The sequence below is a fragment of the Lacerta agilis genome, chromosome 9, assembly GCF_009819535.1.
Source record: "Lacerta agilis isolate rLacAgi1 chromosome 9, rLacAgi1.pri, whole genome shotgun sequence".
NCBI classification, from domain to species: Eukaryota; Metazoa; Chordata; class Lepidosauria; order Squamata; family Lacertidae; genus Lacerta; species Lacerta agilis.
In genome coordinates this window covers 16,999,730-17,019,775 of record NC_046320.1, presented here as the reverse complement: position 1 = coordinate 17,019,775, position 20,046 = coordinate 16,999,730, and the positions used below count along the sequence as shown (strand labels likewise).

Here is a 20,046-nt window from a genome sequence, read left to right as displayed (position 1 = left end):
CCTTTAACTCTGCTAGGGACAGCATTATTTCACTGTGCAATTACACACTCAGGCAAGGAGGTTAATACAAACTCATGTCAGGCTCGACAAAGCACTGTTTACAGCACTGTGTCAGAAAGAACCGATTGCCCTGTTCAGAGATCCTGACCTTTGTCAACCAATCATAATTTTGCTCCTTAGAAAGGTTGGGATAATTTCAAGCCCTGTCCTTTGGGAAACATAATTCTATCTGGATTGGAAAATGTTTCAGCCGTGACCATTGTTTTCTTAATGAAAGAAACATTGGGATGTACCACATGACATGTGGCGAAACATACAAACTATAGCACTCAAACCTTAACCCTGTGAGATTTTATAGCCAGATAACTCTAGGTTGCTTTTCTTGTGAGTTAGGTAGTTTGTCTTGTAAATGACTCTAAGTGCTGGTATACAACAGATAAGCTGTATGTATGTGTGCATGTATAACCAAAGCAACAGGCTAGGATAGATTTCTGAGCAGGAACATGTAGAAGAGATGTCCATGTGCCATTTTCTGCAAAGGCTTGTGCTGCTTAGAATTAGGGACAGCCAGGGGATGGGGACCTGATGATATAGAAAGACAATAAAGAAGATGGGGGTGGTGAGAGAGGAGGGGGGGACTGTGAATATTATATCTGTAACCATGATTGCTAAAAAATAATCTTGGATTAAATTCAGCACTGACAAAAAATAGTAGTACAAATTGGCCCTCAAGACTTCTTTGTGCACAGCTATTTACTCAATGCAGGAAACTAAAACACATGGAGGTAGGCAGGCAGGAGGCAGGCAGGCAGGCAAAGTAAAACACCAGAAGCCCGCTTCTTCCCCATCTGGACTTCCTCTTCCCCACCACAGGGCCATCTAAGGCCAACTGGCTTGTGATAAGGAATCCAGGAGCAAGAGTCATGCAAAATGCCTGGGTCTGTGCCAGCTGGACTTTCCCCTCCACTCAGTAGGGGGCCATCTGATCCAACTGCCTTGTGGGAAATAACATCAGCTGTTAGCTCCTGCTCAAGCAGAGTGGGGCAGCCTTTGTTTTCAAGTGCATGATTCTAGCTGCGTCAGTTTCATATTTGTAACAAATGAGGTCGGGTGGTTGGCCACTGGGGAACACCCTCGTGGTAGCAGCCCAGATAGTCTTGCTAGGTGCATATACTCTGGCTTTTGAAAAAAATGGAACCAGGTGACTACTTTTTTCCTTTTCCCATGCCTTTCTTTTCCCAGGCTTTTAAATCTTAAAACTGTTTTGTTATTTATAAATGTGTTGTTTCTGGAGTTTTGAAACCTGTGAAATGTTTGGTGCTGCTGCTGGTCTTTTGTGCTATATTTAACTTTTTTTTTAGGTTTTAATTTTGCATATAATTGTTTTATTGTAAGGCACCCAGATAACTTTTGTCACTGAACGGAGACTAAATACTGTAAACAAATACATGTGAGGTGATTTGAGGACTGTAGTCATAAAGCAGCATATAAATCTACTAAATCGACAATAAATATTGCATGGCCCTCATTTCCCAGCTGCAAACAAGACACACTAATGGACATATTCTAGTAAGCTTTCAAACCCATAATCTGAGTTGCCTCTTGAATAAAGTCATCCAGACCTTCATACTTAATTCTTGTCATTATTTTTTTATTACTCAGCAGGAGTCCCTCAAGTCAGCACTGATATTCAGCAACCATCACTCAGCAGTTACTGTTCATCTTCACAAGAGACTGTCAAAACACTGCAGGGCAGGGGGTGGAATCAACAGGCGTCTGTATGTCCAGCAGCAATGGAGCTGCCAACCCTTCCTAATGAACCAAACACTGATTTAGCCCACCACTGAATAGCAGCAAGAAATTGCTACCTAAATAAGATCAGCACAGTCTTAAAGTAAAATAAAATAAACATGGCTTCTTAATATAAACATTCCCCTCCATCACCCGCATGCCAAGTTAGATCACTGCAATGAGAGCTGCAGTAGTTAGATTACAAGAAGCTACCAGTTGCATACCAAGTCCTATAAGCTCCATGCTTGCACCCCTTTTTTGCGCTTGCGCATCCTTTCAGCATTTGATTCCCAAATATCAACTGGCTGTCCACTGGTGACTAATCAGCTCCCCTCTTTTTAATCTATTTCACCCCAATACAATTCCAGTTTAATTCCTTATCCAAATCAAACGCTACAGAAGGAGAGAGAGGAAGAAGCGTAGAAATACCATTTAAAAGCCTAGGCACATGTCGCTGTCCGCGGTGCTGAAAAGAGTTCGTGACCTGCGGCGGTCGGCAGGTGGCGCCGTTCCACATATGGAAAAGGTGAGGCGAACGAGGTGGCAGCAGCCAAAGTCTTCCCCAAACTGATTTCTCCAGCACACCTCAAACCACGACATTAAACTCGACAAACGGCCAATCTCTCGCGAATAGCCCTCTGCAATTTCAGAGAGCGCCTTGCCTCCCCTCCGCCCAATGTTATTTATTCCAAGAGAGTACTCACCATGTTGACTTCCGAGACCATATCTATACTGGCAATCTCTATTCTCATGCCAACGTCAACGGGAGAGCCTGGAAACGGAAACAGGTGTTTGTTTTTAATGGCCAGCAGTCAAAAGGGATGGAAGGTCAGGACTTCTGAGCCTCAAAGCATCACACACACACACGAGTGCGTCCTGTACCTGTTCACACGCTTAAAAGTTGGTGTGCTCTTTTTCATGTCTGAAGAAGAGCTCTGTGGAATCTGAAAGCCTACCACCCGACCCCAGCAAAATCCGTTTATATAAGGACATCGATTTACTGAATCAGTTTAGAGCCCATACGTTTGGAGCATGTCTATAGATGTCCGAATGTGTGTGTAAGGGGAGGGGGGAGAGAAAAGAGAACGTGACCATTTTGAGGGAAAGGAATTGGCTACCAGGGAGCCTTTCCCCGGCTGATTAGAATTCTAACCGGCCCTTGCCTCTGACCCTACAGGGACCGGCACACAGCCTGGTGATTTCCCCTTGTAAACAAATCCGAAGAGACTCACCTCCGAAGTCCGGCCTCAGGCGAATGTCGTATCCTTTGAGCAATTTGTCCACGGTCTCTTTCACGTAGGACATGTTGCTGGGCTCATTCAGGCTGAGGGAGAGGAAAGGGTTCAGAGCGAGCGCTTGAACACACACACACAGGCACCGACACAGCCACAACCAGGATCCCGACCAGCCTCCCAGCAGAGGGAGAAATCCACGGAGCTCAGCTCCCCGGAAGATGAGGTCCATCATTCAGCCCATCACACACACACACACACACACACACGTCCTCTCGCGTCCAAGCGCCACTCTCACCTCTTGGCATAGCAGACCATGGCTATCATCGCAGGGAAGAGCAAAATCCCCACGCGCTCCCGCGGCCGAACTGCCCACATTCCTTCCTCCGGGTGGAGAGTTGCTGCCTCTTTCTCCCCCTTCCCTCTCCCCACCCCCTCCCGCGAAGATTCAAGGGATGTAACTTTCAATCCACAGGCAGAGCTGTGATGCCGGAGAGAGCGGCGCATGCGCGGAGCTGGCCCAGTCTCCGAAGGCACCTTTGTGCCTTGCCAGCAATGTCCGGCCAAGCGAGCAACAGCTGCGGCGGCGGGACCTTGGGAGTTCCTTTGTCCTGCGCCCCGGGCGCACCCAGCGCTTCCCCCGCCTGTCTGGGCTGGGTGGTCGGGCTGGTTCCGGAGGGGAAAGCGAGCTCCCTACGGAGCGCCTCGGCTGCTAGAGGTCGCCGATTTCCGAAAAGCCACGGGGGCAAGGGCGGGGGGGAAGTTGTCCAATGGCAGCAGCCGCCCCCTCCCCAACCTTAACCCGCAGCCTCCTCCTTCCACATGCCATCATCGCCTCCCCTCCGTGCCCTCCAGGACCTCCATTCCCGTAGCAAAGGGATGCCCAAGGCGGCAGGCACTTTGAACCGTCAGCATTCAGGTGTGACCATGAAAGGAGGAGAAGCTTGCCCGGGAAAAACATATGAGACGCCACCCATTCACCCACCGGAGAATCTAGCCTAGGACTGGCGGGAGGTGGGGCGCATGGCAAAGGTCTTTAGCTTCAGAGCCAGACCTTACTGTCAAACCCAAGTCTAGTGGCAACGAGCAGGACTAGCAGCATGACGCTTCCGGTTTTGTGTGGGGTTTTTTTTTTGTGTGTGTGTGTGTGTGTGTGCGTGCGCGCGCGTTTGCTTAGAGAAGCTCCAAATGAACTCTTTTGGGTTTGTTTTTTTCTTGCTCAAAGGGAAGTGGGCCCTTGGTGGTTTCGTTTCCAGGGCAAGGATGAAGGGATGGAACACACTGGAATCCCACTGATTTCAGCGGAAACTTAAGTCATGCCTAACATGCCCCATTGGTTTTAATGGGACCGCAGGTCCACTCATTTAGCCTGGATCCAACCCAGAGAGTTTTGTTTCTGAGACAGGAGGAGAGAAGACAATGAAGGGCTTCATGTGGGGTTTCATGAGTTAAATGGGAAGTTGTGGAAATGGGGAAAGGGGGGAGTCTTTCCGGAAGAGGGTTTGCAGTGGAGGGGGGCATGGATGTAGCGGAGGATTTATTTTAGCAGGGCAGGATTTATGTTGGGGGACTTCCAAGAGGGGAGAGCTGCCCCCATGCCCCACTGGCTATGCCCATGGGCTGCATTGGGACTGAAAGAGCCTGGAGTGCCTTGTAAGAAGGGGTGGGTGGGGGGTGGGAGAACAGCAGGTAAGCTGCCACACCTGGAGCAAATGCATATTGTGATTTGGAGTGTGGGCTTTGGGGGGGGGGGAAATGGGGAAAGTGTAGGAGCCAACTCTAGGGACCAAGGTCCCTTCGCTCCCCAAAATAAAGTAATTGAGGGAACTGGGCTGGGGGGCCTCCCCAAAGTTAATGGACAAATGGTGTATATGCACCACATCTTGTGATTGATTATGTTGGGGGTGGGGCTTACCTCCCCTCCAATATTTTATTCAAGTTGGGACCCCGGCAGGAAGGTGATCCTTTGGGAGGTTAAGGGAGTTTGCAGAGAGAGAACATTAAGGTGCACACTGAAGATCACTCAACAGTAGGGCTGCAGGATGCAATTGATTGATTTGTTAAATGCTTCTTCCAACCCTACTCAGAGTAGGCCCATTAAAAGGAGGGGCTGCTTCTGCTGAATGCTAAGTGTGCAGAACATATACACCAAGAAAGTATGCTTCTTGCTTCAGAATTCTTTCAACCCATCTGTCAGTTTAATCAACCAATCAATTAAGTGACTTAATTCATATGATTAATTGGCTAAGATTTCTTGAATACGATGACAGTCCATTTGGACAGAGATTTGTGAGTCGGACATGACTAAACGACTAAACAACAAATCAGTTTATTTGAAAAAGGCCACTACATTCATATGGCTAGTACTAAGAGCTTATAAAATGGTCTGTAGCATCAAATTAAAGCCAGAAAATTGCAACATCCTGATCGACAGAAACTTGCTCTAAGCATCTCTCTGATACAGTGAAGCCTCATTCATAATTTCAGAAAAATGCTATGGCATTATACAAAGTAAAGAAATAGCTATCCATAAGGAGGAACTTTTTTTTTTTTAAATAAAGAATCTAATAGCATACAATGTTTCTTTAATGAGCATTGATGGCTAGTAGAGATATGTTAAAATAATCATTGATGGCTGATGATTACATGAGACTGACAACCCACTGGCTTAGGTGGAGGCTGGTGAGAAATTGTTTGCTGTTGAAGGAGACAGTAGTGTGAGTTTTGCAGCTGGCAGAGTTGGCAGATAACAGCTTGGAGGCAGGGGAGGTTGTCAATGCATGTTGCTTGCTTGTGGGAGTGAGGTTTAGGGATGATGCTACTTTAAAGACCAGTATCAGGGTTTTTGGAGATGTTTGCTTATATGAAATTGATATCACATCTAGTTTGACCCATTGCACACATTTTTATTTTTATTTTAAAAGTAATTGCTGCGCTGAGGGCCCAATTAGGATCAGGGCCAGAAAGGGGCTTTAACCCTTTCCTACCATCATGGTGTCAATGAAAATTGCCCCACCTGAAATTACTGTTAGCCCAAAGAGTGAAGCTTCCTTTGGCACAAACGTTTTTACTGACATTCAAATTTAATCGATAACTAAACTGACTAAAAATTGATTATTTCAAAAGTTAAAAATCTTTTAACTGAGTTTCAGCCTGATTTATTTTTTAAAAAAGAAAAATCTATCTGCTTGGGGAACTGGGAGCACAAAATATCTCCCACACATGGGAATGTATGTATCAAGCCTGAGGGTGGTTTCAGATGAGCATTCGTGGCAGAGGTGACAACAACTGCTTTAAAAAACCACATTGTCGAAGCTGCGCAGAGAGAACCAGGAGTGTGAAGCCATTGGCCATGTGGTGAAACTGAGCAGTCATCCATTCTGGCCATCTGGAAAGAAGTGGAAGGATCGAAATGCTTGCCTTATTGCTTGGCCAAAGTCTACAACCAATTGGGTCTCCATTAAAAGAAGCCACTGTTTCCAGAGTGAACTAGAAAGACAAAGCATTCAGCTAAGTTTTAATCAGTGGAAACCTTCTGAAATGAATGAGCATGACTAAATTATGTCCATTAGTTCCAACAGGTCTGCAGTGAAGAAGAGTTTGGATTTGATATCCCGCTTTATCACTACCTGAACGAGTCTCAAAGCGGCTAACATTCTCCTTTCCTTTCCTCCCCCACAACAAACACTCTGTGAGGTGAGTGGGGCTGAGAGACTTCAAAAAAGTGTGACTAGCCCAAGGTGACCCAGCAGCTGCATGTGGAGGAGCAGAGACACAAACCCGGTTCACCAGATTACAAGTCTACCACTCTTAACCACTACACTTAGTTGACTGCCACCCAATGAATTCATCATACACCCAGTGGACTCTGTGAGGCTCTTATGCTCTTTCCCCCCAACTATTGGGTTCATTTGCCCATGCCTCCTTCACACTTGGTGTTATCTTGATCACAGGTTGTCTACACATGGTCAGAGAGACAGCATTGACCCTGTATGTGCCAATCATGGGGTGTTCTTCCAGGTTGATGTTATGCATGCAGGTGTGGCTGAATGCTGTTTCTTACGATTCCAAGGACGTTAGGCATTTCAGGCTTAGCCATGTGTCTGCAGACAGTTTTGTTTTGTGATGTTGGAATGCCAACCTATGTGACAGAGCTAGCATTGCCTGTTGCTTCTTTCTGGTAGAAAAGTGTCCTTTTGTGTGCTTAAACATTCACGTCTTACACCATTCAAAACTGACTCATGTTGCATTGAGAGCATTAAAGACCACAGTACACTTGAGGACAATACTGAAGGAAGGTAAAGGCAGTTTACAAAGAAAATGGGTGGAGTTTATACTCAGAAACTTGACCGGAAGGATTAAAGGCCTCTTATAAAGAAAGAACATACATGAATACTTGACATGACTACCTACCTCATAAAGACATACTTAATAAAATGTGTCACATGTCTATATGTCATGATGTTTGCTTCTTTAAAGATGGAGCATGGCCATAGCTGGACTGAGAGGGTGCAAAGCAGACAAAGAAAAAGTGAGTGGCTACAAGATAAGGAGCAATTATTTTTTTTTTTTATAAGAATTTATTGGCATTTTTCCAAACAACATATACCCTCACCCACACCCACAAATACAAAACAAATATGACAAATACAAACGGTATCAAGATTCTTATAACATCTTTCTAAAAAGAAAAATTTCTTTTTCCATATCTTGACCATTGACTTCCCCTGCCTTTTCACCTTCGATTTTATATCCTTAATCTATTTTATAACCATTTCTTCTGAAAAAAAAAAAAAAAAAAATTGGTTCAATTATATATTTACATCAAATTATCTTTTCAACACCTTACTAGTAAATACATCACCATAATAATACCTCATCCTAGTTCTTCTTAATTCAATCTTATCAATTTCTTAACTTAATCTAAGTCTTAATCTTGCTCCTCGCATCAAATCTAATTCTTCTATCCTTAAGATTACTGCTAATAACATAAAAACTTGAAATATCTCCTTTCATATACAAATAAAAATATAACAGAATATTGTTGACAGTATTCACCCTCCACTTTCGATTTGCCGTGTTAGACTACTTTAAATTTTGTTTAAGACTTCACCCCACACCCCCTCTGTCCATTATTCTTCTCCTGGTGGCATCGGCACTGAACATCCGTGCAACTTCTCTCTCCCAACGTCCACAGATCCAGGCACAGTCCATGTCTCTTCTTGCCACGAGTTCAGAGGTGTCCATCTCATCATCTCCCTGCTTCTTCGGTTCTTTGTAACGTTCCTTTTCTTCTTGTAAATACCTTAATTCTCTGTCCCTGGCCCCCGAGCTCACACCCCGGGGACTGGATATAACAAATCTTAACGTCGCCTTGGGGCTGCCACCCCCAAAAAGCGAATTTCTTCTCCGAAGTTGCTCATTCAGTTCTCTCCATCTTTCCATCCACTCTCTCAGCTCATTAGCAAGACATTCTTCATAAGTGTCAAAAGTTTTAAAAGCCTCCTCTGTGGGCAATTGGTTCCCTTTCAGATCCCCACACAAGACTTTGACTTTTCTATAAACAAGTTCCACCTTCAAGGCAGTGAGTCTCTGTTCATCTGTTAGTCCAGAGTTCAATACCAGTTCAAGGACAAAACCCAGCATACTGGCAGAGGAGGAGGAAGTGGGTGTTGTATTTCTGCTCTCCTCTTTGTTCAACGCCATTTTTCTGTGCTGAAGCGCAAACACCGCAACTTTAAATGGAGATATTTTCCTCTAGTTAACTGCCCGAAAAAAGAGTTTGCCAGTCTCATGTGTCAATTTTAGCTACATTGAAACCAGTTCTGTAGCAGTAAACCCTCATTTGGTTACATTCTTCGGCTCGAAGGGAGGGAGGCAGGCTACCTTTCCCCTTCCCCCCGGATCGTTCCAAAAGCGCGATTTTTAATCCAAATCTTTACTCACGACCACCGGGTTTTTAGCTCCATTCTTCGCAGGTAGAACTTGGACGCTCACCGCGGGCTTTGTCGCCGCATTTGCATCCCGGTTGGGGCATGTCCCCTGAAGCCCGGCTCCGGTTGTCCCTTCACCCCCACTCCCCCTTTACAGGGGGGGCAGGGGAAGGGTTCGGAGCCTCCGCGGGCACAGCCGGGGAGCCCAGGGTGCGGGACGCTCTTCCCGCACCCCAAACGGAGCCGCGCGCTGCGGTAGCGCGGCTCCTAACCCCCGGGATGGACAAGGCGCCTCGGAACCGAGGCAGCCTTCGACCACCCGGCGATGGCGTCGCCGCCGGAAGTCAAGATAAGGAGCAATTATACCTGCAAAGAAGTGCCTGCAATGTTCAGTCTCCAGGAGGAATAGAAGGAAGCCATAAGGACTCTTCCGCATGGTTTTTGAGAGCATGGAGAAAGCATGCATCCTTTGGAAAGGTTAATGTATTCTTCTGCTTCCAAACATTGGTGGAATACTAATGAAGAGGGAATAGATATAAAAAAGGAGCTGTCTCTTGCCAGGATGCCATATGTTTCGATGATCCATGACCACAGTTTGTCCTCATGGGCATGTTCACTTACCTCCCTGTCTCTTCTAAAGCAGAAGTTGAAAGGGCAGAATAATATTTGCAACAAAGGGCAACTGAGTGCAGCCTTCTGCAACCTGGCATTCTCCAGATGTTTTAGACTACAGCTGCCATCTGCCCCAAGCAGCACAACCTGCCATGACTTGGGTTGAAGGAAGATGCAGTCTGAAGCATCAGGAAGGCACTGGATTTGTGAAGTCTGGTCTGGAGGCAGCATATTGATCAGAGCCAGAACCTTGGGACAGGGAATAGGCACTGGACATCACCTTCCAGCTCTGTCAAGTGCTGGGCTAGGTGGTCTGATTTGGTAATGCAATCCCTTATGCTGATATATCAGGTAGGATATGCCTCACCTGGGCTTCACTAAACAGATTCACAGCTTTAAGAACCAGTTTATCAGAGTGAGTAGCACAATATCCACTTAGACAATGACACAGAACATTGTATTTCAATTTTCTTGAGCTTTCAACTTCTGGATATTTGAAATTGCAATACACCTGAATTTGGCATTTTTATTTAACATGGATTTCTTTCTTCAAGCAACACTCAGTTTTTTTAATGCAAACTTGGAGCAATCTTGGATAGGTGACTAAGATAGTAAAATATATAGACAGGTTTATAACTCTTATTTAAAGATCCATTGCATCCAGGTGGTTTTCCATCTAGGCCAGACCTTCCAGGGCTTTTAAAAATTCGCTTCAGTAGATGAACCACATGGGTACCAACTTCACACCAGGAGGCTGTCTACATCCCAACCTCTCTTTAAGGAGCTCTGGAACACATACGTATGTGTAGAATTGAATTATGCTTTTGTCTGGGACAGCAATAAGGCTTGAGTCAGCATTGAATGCATTCTTATAGTTCAGTTGGATCTAGAGGTCTGTGAGCAGCAGTCTCTAATATGTGGTACTTAATCTAGCTGGGGATTCACATAAGGAAGCCTGCTTCTACACACTTAGACCCATAACTAGATCACAGCCATCAATGTTCTTAATGTCCAAGCTTTACTTCTTTCACTGAATTTGGGGGTTGGACCATCAATGGGTTTCAGGCTGCTGCAAGTGACTCCCATGGCCGGTTGCCCAGGAACGTACAAAGAAAAAGGAATGTTCTTACCGTCCACTTTTTATTCAGTATTTACTGAGAGAGAGGCTATAAAACCCAGCCTCTTGTATAATGGCGTTGTCCCAAGTGAATCTCCACCCCCCGTCTCTTCCACTTCCTCATTTGTCAAGCTCAACGTCTCTCCTATGAGTGCTGAGAAGTGCCTTCTGTATTTGAGCTCTTTGCTCTCCTACTTTCAAGGCTTGCCGGGTTCTGGGAGATGGGGAAACTCGAATGCTTTCTAAAGACACTTTGTCCACCAGCTGTCACTCTCCTGGTGCTTCCTCCTCTTTGTCTCCCGTTATTTCCCAACTTTCCCTCTCATCTGTCTCTGAGCTGTGAACCTCCCTCAAACCCCTGTTGTAAATCTAAACCGTCTCCACCATTCCTCCTCTGCCCAGTCCCTGACAGTGGGTCAGGCCTTCCTGTATAGGGAAGTTTTTAATGTTTGATGGTTTACTGTGCTTAATGTTTTTAATTTATTACAAGTTGCCAGAGTGGCTGGGGCAACCCAGGCAGATGGGCAGAAAAATGAATGAAGGAACAAATGAGTTGCCTGCATGGTTTTAAGCTTTTGTCAGCACAATAAGGATTGAAAACTAAGTACAGCTTGTTGAGAACAGCATCGAGAGAATAATAAACAGACAGAACCTAATAAAAAACATTTTCAGTGAACCCACTTCACAAATCCACCTGTTAATTATCAAATGTTTAAGTGACCCAAGTGAGTTCATATATAGCCTTGCTTCCTTTGAAAACCAGGATTCCACATGTACTAAGGGTGCTCAAAGGTTGAACCCTGGTAAACCCTTAATTTATTGCTGGGTTGAGCCAGTTCTCAAAGCTGTAGATTAGAACCTAACATCTTAGGCAAAAAACGGCATCCTGCCTTCAAGAGCAAAGAACCCACCACCAATATATACCATTATGCTGTTACCTATTCTGACCTCCTACAAGCAATTTTATTCTGACCAAATAATCAGGCTTCCATGAACAATCTGTTATGTTGCTGCCTCTTTTCCCTGCTCAGTAAAGAGATAGCATTTATTCTTCTCAATTTCAACCTCCCTGATCCACGCACCATATACTTCCTTGCACATTGACCTGAGAATGTGGAATTGCGATTTTGAAAGATTTCACCTTCTCCAACACCCATCTCCCCACTCACCTAATGATTGATAATTATTTTCTTTGTCACTTTCAAGATACAGCATATGCAACAACTCTCTTCTTCTTCTTCTTCTTCTTCGGAAAGATACAAATCCAGTCAAACCTAGTGCTCCAAATTCCAGGTTTATATTGTAATATCTTTACTTCCACATATAGGTACTTACTTGTGTGATGTGCTGTTTTGGGGCCAATTAAAAGCAGGACTGAATTATAAGTGGAGTAAAAGTTTTCAAATGCTTAGTTCCCCAAACTTATTTTTCTGTGGAGGTATAGCATAGCTTTTCAACCTGGACATGATGCCCCTTTCCCACTAACATAGAAAAGATTAAAACAGAGTACGATACATTCCTTTTTTAGAAAGGCTCACTTCAGATGGAGAAGGTGGTAAAACAATATATTTGAAAGCTCCCCCATGTTTTTTTTAAAGGACCTCATGTACAGTGAAGGCAGAGTTCTCTCAGGGCATTTTTTATGTGAGAGCACTTAAATATCCAACTCCCCCTCTAAAGTGGTTCACTCCAAGAACAACTGTACCATATGCTATTTTTGCACATTTTAATGGAGAAACCACGAAAAAGGTTTCTAGGGAAGTGGGCTGATTTTCAAGCAGGCATGACCCCAGTCCCTCTTTCTTTCTTTCTTTTTTAATTAAGCTCTGTAACTAGATGCAAAAAAAAAAAAAAAAAATTCAGGGTTTTTTTTAAAAGAAAAAAAGGAAGTTGAAGCCTTTTCAAAATAAAAGGATATCAGCAAATGGATCTTCCAGGATAAATGTATTTTATTTATGCCGTTGCTGACAAGTTGATAATTGTCTGTGTAGTCGTGTGGGAGGGTTGGCTGCGAAAGATGAGACAAAGCCTTGATTTCCTTCCCCCTTTCAGACTCTTCCTTGGAACAGATTTATTTAATAACACATAGTGCTCAACATAAATTTCTTCCAGCCACATCAGAATCTCTCTCTCTCTCCAGAATATTTCTTGCAGGGCATTGTCACACAACTACATTCAGACCCAGATTGACACAATGTGGTGTTTTTATGAATCTGATGGTGTATCTTGCAAATGGATCCAACACACATTTGGCTACCCTTCCACTACACGCCTGATTCTCCCCCCTCCCCAGTTGAGCTTACTCCTAGGCAAGCAGGTATAAAATTGTAGCCACTGTCTTTCTCAGCAGTGCTCAGGACCACGTATAAAGTCTTCCACAGCTTAGAAACTCAGTACCTCGAGTGTCTGGAGTTGGAGCCAGGAGCAGGTTAGTGATAACTCACAAGGTGTAGGAGAAATGAACTCTTTATTCCAAGAAACAAACCGCTCAGGAGGCTAGGTCTACTGAGCACAGGAACTCCTGCCAGTAGTCCTTGTCCCAATGAGGCCATTGTGAGGACTGAAGGCCTCTGCCTTCCCACAGTTCTCTAAGTCTCTTCCTCTCTTGGTTCCTTCCCAAGCAATCTGAGACTCCTCACTCTTTTCATCCCTCTTTAGGTTCTGAGACACCAGTGGGGAGGGGAGCTAGTCACCACGGGAGGGGAGACAGCCTGGCTTCCTCACTAGTCTGACTCATTGCTGCTTCTCCAGCCTCTGCTTCTGCCTCTGGTTCTGGACTGCTCTCTGCCACAGACTCTTCCTGCTCACTAAACCCTGCTACCTCTTCAGCTTCTGACACCTCCTCCTCCTCTCAGTCTGCCCCCGCTTCTCCCTCTGACCACTTATCTTCATTCCACACCATTCCACTGCCTCTGAGCCTTCTCCCCCTGGGGGTTTCCTTGGGGGTCCCCCAGCTGATGCTTCTCACCACTCCTCTGCATCCAGCCTGTCCATGACACAAGGACTGCCTTTGCCTGTATGAATCCTATCTGATCTCTTATATCCACATTCAAGGCCCTTCTCTGTGTGCTTTTGAGAAATGTTCAGAAGGTAGCAATGAAAGAACAGGTTTTTTCTCTCTCTGGTGGTCCTCCAAATTGTGGAATCGTCTTCCCAAGGAGCGCTGCCTGGCACTGACTTTGTCATCGGTGTTTTGGTCATTTATTTCTGGTGTTTATTCTTACACATTTTTCAGATCCACCGATTTCAATATTGCTAAAATGAATAGGACTTAAGTGTTGGACATGGGCTAGATTGAGCTCCTTATATTTTCCTCTTAAATAGAAAAAAGGGTTAATAACTAGCTGACGTGCTATATCATTAACGGAGCATGTAAACTTCTGAAGGCAAATGCAATTGTCCCCATACGAGAAAGTGTGTCACACTTCTATTTAGTCCCTGCCCCAGTTTTGTTGTCCAAGGCTGATTAGCAGATGACACATTGCTTCCTGAGCAGGCCTGTATCACTCAAAGTATCACTTGAAGAGAGATGTTTCAGACATAGCAGTCGGAAGCTGGAGTGATAATAGAGCAGACTAATATTATTTATTTATTTATTGCCCCCCCAAAAAACAACTGAAATTAGAATGAAACATCCTCTATGTCAGATTTATCCATCTGGAAGAATACCAGTTAAAGCTGGGGATATGGATACCCCAGCCAAACAATAAGCTGAAGGTTGTGTCTTTCGTTGGCTTCCTAACAAACCAGTTAAAACAGAGAACGTAAGAGCATAGGAAGAACATAGAAAATTCCATCTAACCCAGCAGCGGCGAAGCATGCTTTAATGGTGCCTGGGTTGCGTCCACACCGAGGTGAGTGGAGCATGGGGTGCGGAGGGCGAAAGGAGCGCACTGCCACCAACGCCGCTGCAGCGACACCAACCCTGAGTTGGTTTGCGAGGCTGGAATGATCCCAGCCTTGTGAAGCGGCTCAAGGAGGGCTCTGTGAGAAGGACCACATGCACCCTTCGACCCCAGCCTCACCCTCAAGGGGCTGGGATTGAAGGGTGCATGGCTCATGCATTCCTTCTCATGCTGCACTCCCCAAGCTGGCCCCACTTTGGGAGGTTGGGGTCCGGGGAAGGCAATATGAGAAGGACACAACGTTAGGCGACCTTTGATCCCAGCCCCTTGGGGGTGAGGCTGGGCTCAAAGGGCAAGGGTGTCTTTCTTAGGCCGCCCTCCCTGAGCCTGCCCTGTGCCATTTTGCCAGATCCCAGCCTCGCAAAGCAGCTTGGGGAGGGCAGCATGAGCTGTGTGTACCCCCAGGAAAATGTGCCTGGGGCAATCGCGCCAGCAGCTTCCCACACTACACCACTGTAACCCAGCATTCTGTTCTCAAAGTTGCCAACCAGAAGATTATGGGAAGCCTGCAAGAAGTACCTAGGTGCAACAGTGTTCTCCCCACTTGCAATTCACAGGGAGTCATTAGCTACTTACTAGTCAAAGATTCGGGTCCAGCCCTACCATTAGGCAGTGAGAAAACCATCTCAGGTGACGGAAGCGAGAGGTGTTGCAGAACAGGGCTGTGTGTGCCACATGGCCTGGCCTGTATCCCTTTAGGTAGCCTGCAAGTATGGTGCTCAAGGGGATTGGCATTTTATATCAAAAGTTGGCAAGGCTACTGACAGGTCCATGTATGCAGGACTCTGCTGTGCTGTTAAGATTCATCCTGTTCAAAGTTTGCCCAAGGCACTTCTAAATGCATTTTTTAAATAGATTGGCATAATTTACTTGTCCTATATCCAGTACCCTGTGATTTTTTCATCTGAGAGAGAGAGAGAGAGAGAGAGAGAGAGAGAGAGAGAGAGAAGCAGCCAGCACCATCTCTTCTATCTCAGCAAGCCAAGTAATCAGCAAAGTGGCAGGGTGTTTTCTTCTTGTGCAGGCAGCCTGGTGACTAAGCCGTTCCAAGTCTGCCATTTCAGCCCAAGACAGTTTATTTCCTTGCACAGCATTAATCTCATGTGCTATGATGGCCTGTATCCATATAAGAAATGTTTAGAAAGCTGATTACGGATTAACCAACCAGAGGGATGGCACAAAGCTCGTAATATGGAGAGCTTGTGTTCAATGCTGACCTATATATGGTAATAATTTTCAGCATTTGTAGAACGCTTTGCATGTTCAAGTCACTCTACAAATATCACATGATTCTGATTTCATCTGCATCCTTACAAATCATGTAAGCATAGTTTTCGGCCTGCAGTTTGCAACCTGTAGAAAGCCAGACATAGGAAATCAATTAGTTGAGCACTCCATCAACACTCTGACATTCTTGGGCCGCTGCTGTGGCCTTAGCACATTGGTAGGTTCCATCGCTGGCCCCTGCCAGCCTAGCACTTTAAGCAGAGGTAGGTGTCCAGTTCCGGCTGCCATTTTGAAATTCCCACGATGCCTCAGAGAAACCCTATACCAGGAGTCTTGTGGGAAATATAAAGTTTACATAGATGCAGCTGCCCAGCATGTTGCCATCCCAACCAGCTAAGTTGTCCAGAAACCCACTGATGAAGAAAAGGACCCACCATAGAGCACTTTGTTCAGGTTGCCCTCAAATCTGGAGCCAGCCCTAAATTGACTAGACATCTAAATTGACTAGAAAACATTTCTGCTCATGTGTGCATGCCCACAATGGACATCAGGTTTCTGGAACTCAGGGAGACTGAGGCAATACTAACTGAGGGAAGTGCCAACACAACTCACTAATGTGGATGGGAAACAGTGAGATGTTGAAAGCTCAGTTGAAAGTGTTCACGTGTGGGTGGATGGAAATAATGGATCTGTGTGACCCATGTGTGCATTAACACTCAAAGTGCTCAGGATGCAGGAAAGAGTCTGCTCTGGTGCATCAGAGTGCTGGTGATGTGTGGGGGAATGTTAAGGAAGGTAGGAGAGAATATATTGTTTTGATATTATCCCTCCAGTGAGTAAACAGCAGAGCACACACCCTTTGCAAATTATTGGAAGCAAGTTGATGATTCATTAGTATCCTTTAATTAAGCAATGCAGTCTGGATTGTTCCTGGTAAGTTTCCCCTTTATTTTCCTCTTATCTTAAAATAATAATAGCACAGCACAGTCTTCTTTGAAAGTAAGAATAAAGTTTTACGCACATTCAGTTCACAGCAGTGATCTGAAGGCAGGCTTTATCTTGTAGTTAAAGTGAAAAGAAGTCTGAGCTACATCTCAGACTTTCCCCTTTGTGGGCTCCATCCTATATGAAGGTTGAGCCATGCGCTGGCTAAGAGTCAGGAGAGCAAGAGTCCAAGAGGTAAGAGAGTAAGGGTCGAAAAGAGAGATGGTTGCGTGGCTACCACTTTTATCCGGTCAGCTAGGGTCATGCCCTTCTACCTGGTCTCACACAGGGCAAGGAAGCTCCAGAGCAGGTAGGACAGGAAGTCTTCCCTGTCTGGAGCCACATTCCCTGTGTGTCCATTCTAGGCAACAGGAAAATGTTGTACTTGACTGCTCTAGTAATAATACATCCCACAATGTGAACATCAGAGCACTCCCTCTGTTTCCCAACTGTGCCAATGTGCTTAGTTTCTGGGAATGAAATAAGACAGTGCCAATGGGAACTGCGTGCAACAGGCACCATCTTTACATGCTAGGCTTGCCATACGTCAGGAAAATTCCTTACATGTCCTGGTTTTCGGGTGTAAAAATGGTGTCCAGGGGAAATTTCACTGAAATGGCAAAATGTCAGGGGAAACCCGGATGTATGGCAATGCAATGGAAAAAGCAGCAGAAACAGCTCAAAAAGCTTAAAATCACTATTTTGGGGGGTAGGTTTTCCCCAAAATGTTCAATTTGGGTTTGTTCCCCCCCCAAAAAGCTTAACAAAGCTCAACAACTTTGCGGGTGTCAGGAAATTTACTTTTTGAAATATGGCACCCCTATACATGCTGCAATCCCTGCACTGCCAAATTCATAAATGCCAGAATGGGGGAGGAAGACCTGCCCTATGGGTCAGCAACTTACAGCTGTGGGCTTAATGTGACCTAAATTCCAAGTTTCTGCAAGGAAATGCATGGGACACATAAGAAACTGCCTTTTGCTGAGTCAGTTCCATTGGTCTATCCAACTCAGTACTGTCTACACTGACTGGAGTGGCTATTCAAGGTCCCAGACAGGGTGCAATTCCTAGCCCTACCTGGAGATGCCAGGAATTCAATCTGGGACTTTTTGCAAGGCAGATGCTCTAGCAAGTTGATCACAATGAAACATGCCTTCCATGCTTCACATTTCCAACTCAGTGTGAGGAAAAATAGTCTGGGGGGCCTAATTTATTAACTGCAGCCCAATTATTGAAGATTGCTTAATTTGCCTTTAATGTTCAGTGACTTCATGACAGAGGGTTTTGGTGCTCAAAAAAACTTCGCTGCAAATGGTGAGCATGTTACAGGATCTGTTCAGAACCATGCTATATCATTACTTTATGCAACATTAAATTAACAGCCTGGTGTTCCTTAATTGCATCAGCATGTTATTGGCTCTCTTGGAGCACTGGAGATGAGGAAGCTCTTCGGGGAATCACAGCTGATTAATGAGAGTGCGTCAAAACTTGTCAGAAGCCAGCAACCCCAGTATGTTTCCCCTATGGGTGAAGATGATAATGAATGAGATATGAAGAAAGGAACGGGGGAAGGGGCTATAATGAAAAACTGCTCACACCCTTATCTAATGCATGCTTATTGGGAAGCAATTTCCTCTGAGTTCAATGGGATTTGCTCCCATCCAAGTGTGTATATAGTGCCCTGGCTCAACCAGCTGAGGGACTGTTCTGGTAATGGTTACTAGGAAAAGATGGTTCAGATGCTGGAAGTGTGGGGTTTGAGGCCAAATCACAAGTGCATGTTTTGCTAGACAAGCATAGGGCTAGTACACAGGGAGTTCTTTTCTTTTTTTGCAATTTAATCTTTATTGATTTTAAATATTAAGTCCCTTCACCACAAAAAGAACAACAAAAACAGATCCCATCAAATACAAAGAAAATGTTACATATAAAATAAAATTCTTCCATATGTTGAGACTTCCGTCGTTCTCAGTATGGGTCCTTCGTTTCCCTGTTGACTGCATATTTGTATATTCTTTAACTTAACATAAATTATCCATTGTACACAGAGAGTTCTTAAACTTCCTAGAGAGGTTCCTTTGTGTGCCCCACTTCCCCTGCCTCCTCTGGGTGAGAATTCTGTAACAAACGAGATAATCCTTTACACTTCTGTCTCTCTTTCCACCATGCTTCCAAGCTAAGCAGACATGTTTTGCTGATGCTCCTGGCTTCAGCCAGTGTTTCTGAGACTACCAACATTTATTTTACTGTAATTTAGAATTATTTTTCTGCATACTACTTTTTATATTTGCTGCCTGCATTGAAATGTAAGTAAATATTTTTGGTTTATCATGCTAAAATGACGATGAAGGGTGGGGGTGGGGGGTCAGCAGACCAGAAATAAAAGGGCATAAAAGGGTGTGATGTGTGATTGCCTAATTCCAAGTTTTAGTAAGGTACAAAGCTACAAGTGTTTTACTCCACTAACAGGCTTCAAAACCCACTTACTTTTTATATGACTCCCACACACCTAAGAAAGGAGGTTTAAATTTTAATCTACAGATATAATCCTCAATCCATTTCCTACAGGAAGTAGATGTGGCTGAAGCTTGAAAGCAGCAAGGAGTTACAAAAAGTTGCACTCCATCTTTGTACATTGCAAGACGCGGTTACAATGGAAAATCTTTATGCCATCTGGCAGAATTTTATTTTGTACACAAATAAACCCCACTTAACAATAACAACTTATACTGCCTTCCCATGAGATCTGGAACTCTAGAGTTAACTTTAATTGTGATTTGTACCATTCTTTGTCCCTATGCTTCCTAACAGGGTTTCTCTTTCACTCTCTTTTTCTTTGGGTAATATGGCTTGCTTTGCATTAAAATTGATTAACAGTGTTATTTAAAAAAGGACAGTGAGCATGGGGTTGAAGCTGAACAGAGTCAGGTAATCACTGATTAGAACTGAAAAAGTTAGCAAGATCAGCATCAGATTATGAAACAGAATCATGGATCTGAAGGAAGAAACACCAAAGAAAAGATAGTAATCTATTCTGGCACTTTGGGGACAGGGAAGTGTGAATGGAGAAAGTTGGAGAAACAGAAACTGGGCTATTGGCAAAGCAATTAATAAATATTAATAATATGTCTGTGGAAGAGACATCCCCATGAGCTTAAGGATTGGTCTAAGTAGAAAGCAGGACTGGTGGATTAACACACACACACACACACACACACACACACACACACACACGGAGATGGATT

General features: G+C 44.6%; 1 protein-coding gene across 1 annotated transcript in view; it reads right to left on the bottom strand.

The window, feature by feature from the left end:
* Nucleotides 1-3,604, bottom strand: part of GABRB1 (gamma-aminobutyric acid type A receptor subunit beta1) — a 74,931-nt gene extending 71,327 nt beyond the window's left edge. The window contains exons 1-3 of the mRNA XM_033160935.1: nucleotides 3,322-3,604; nucleotides 3,024-3,115; nucleotides 2,496-2,563 (exon numbers count right to left, since the gene is read on the bottom strand). Coding sequence (XP_033016826.1) covers nucleotides 2,496-2,563; nucleotides 3,024-3,115; nucleotides 3,322-3,530 — 369 coding nt within the window. The 5' untranslated portion in view covers nucleotides 3,531-3,604. The remainder of the gene's footprint in view (nucleotides 1-2,495; nucleotides 2,564-3,023; nucleotides 3,116-3,321) is intronic.
* Between the last annotated feature and the right edge of the window lie 16,442 nt (nucleotides 3,605-20,046).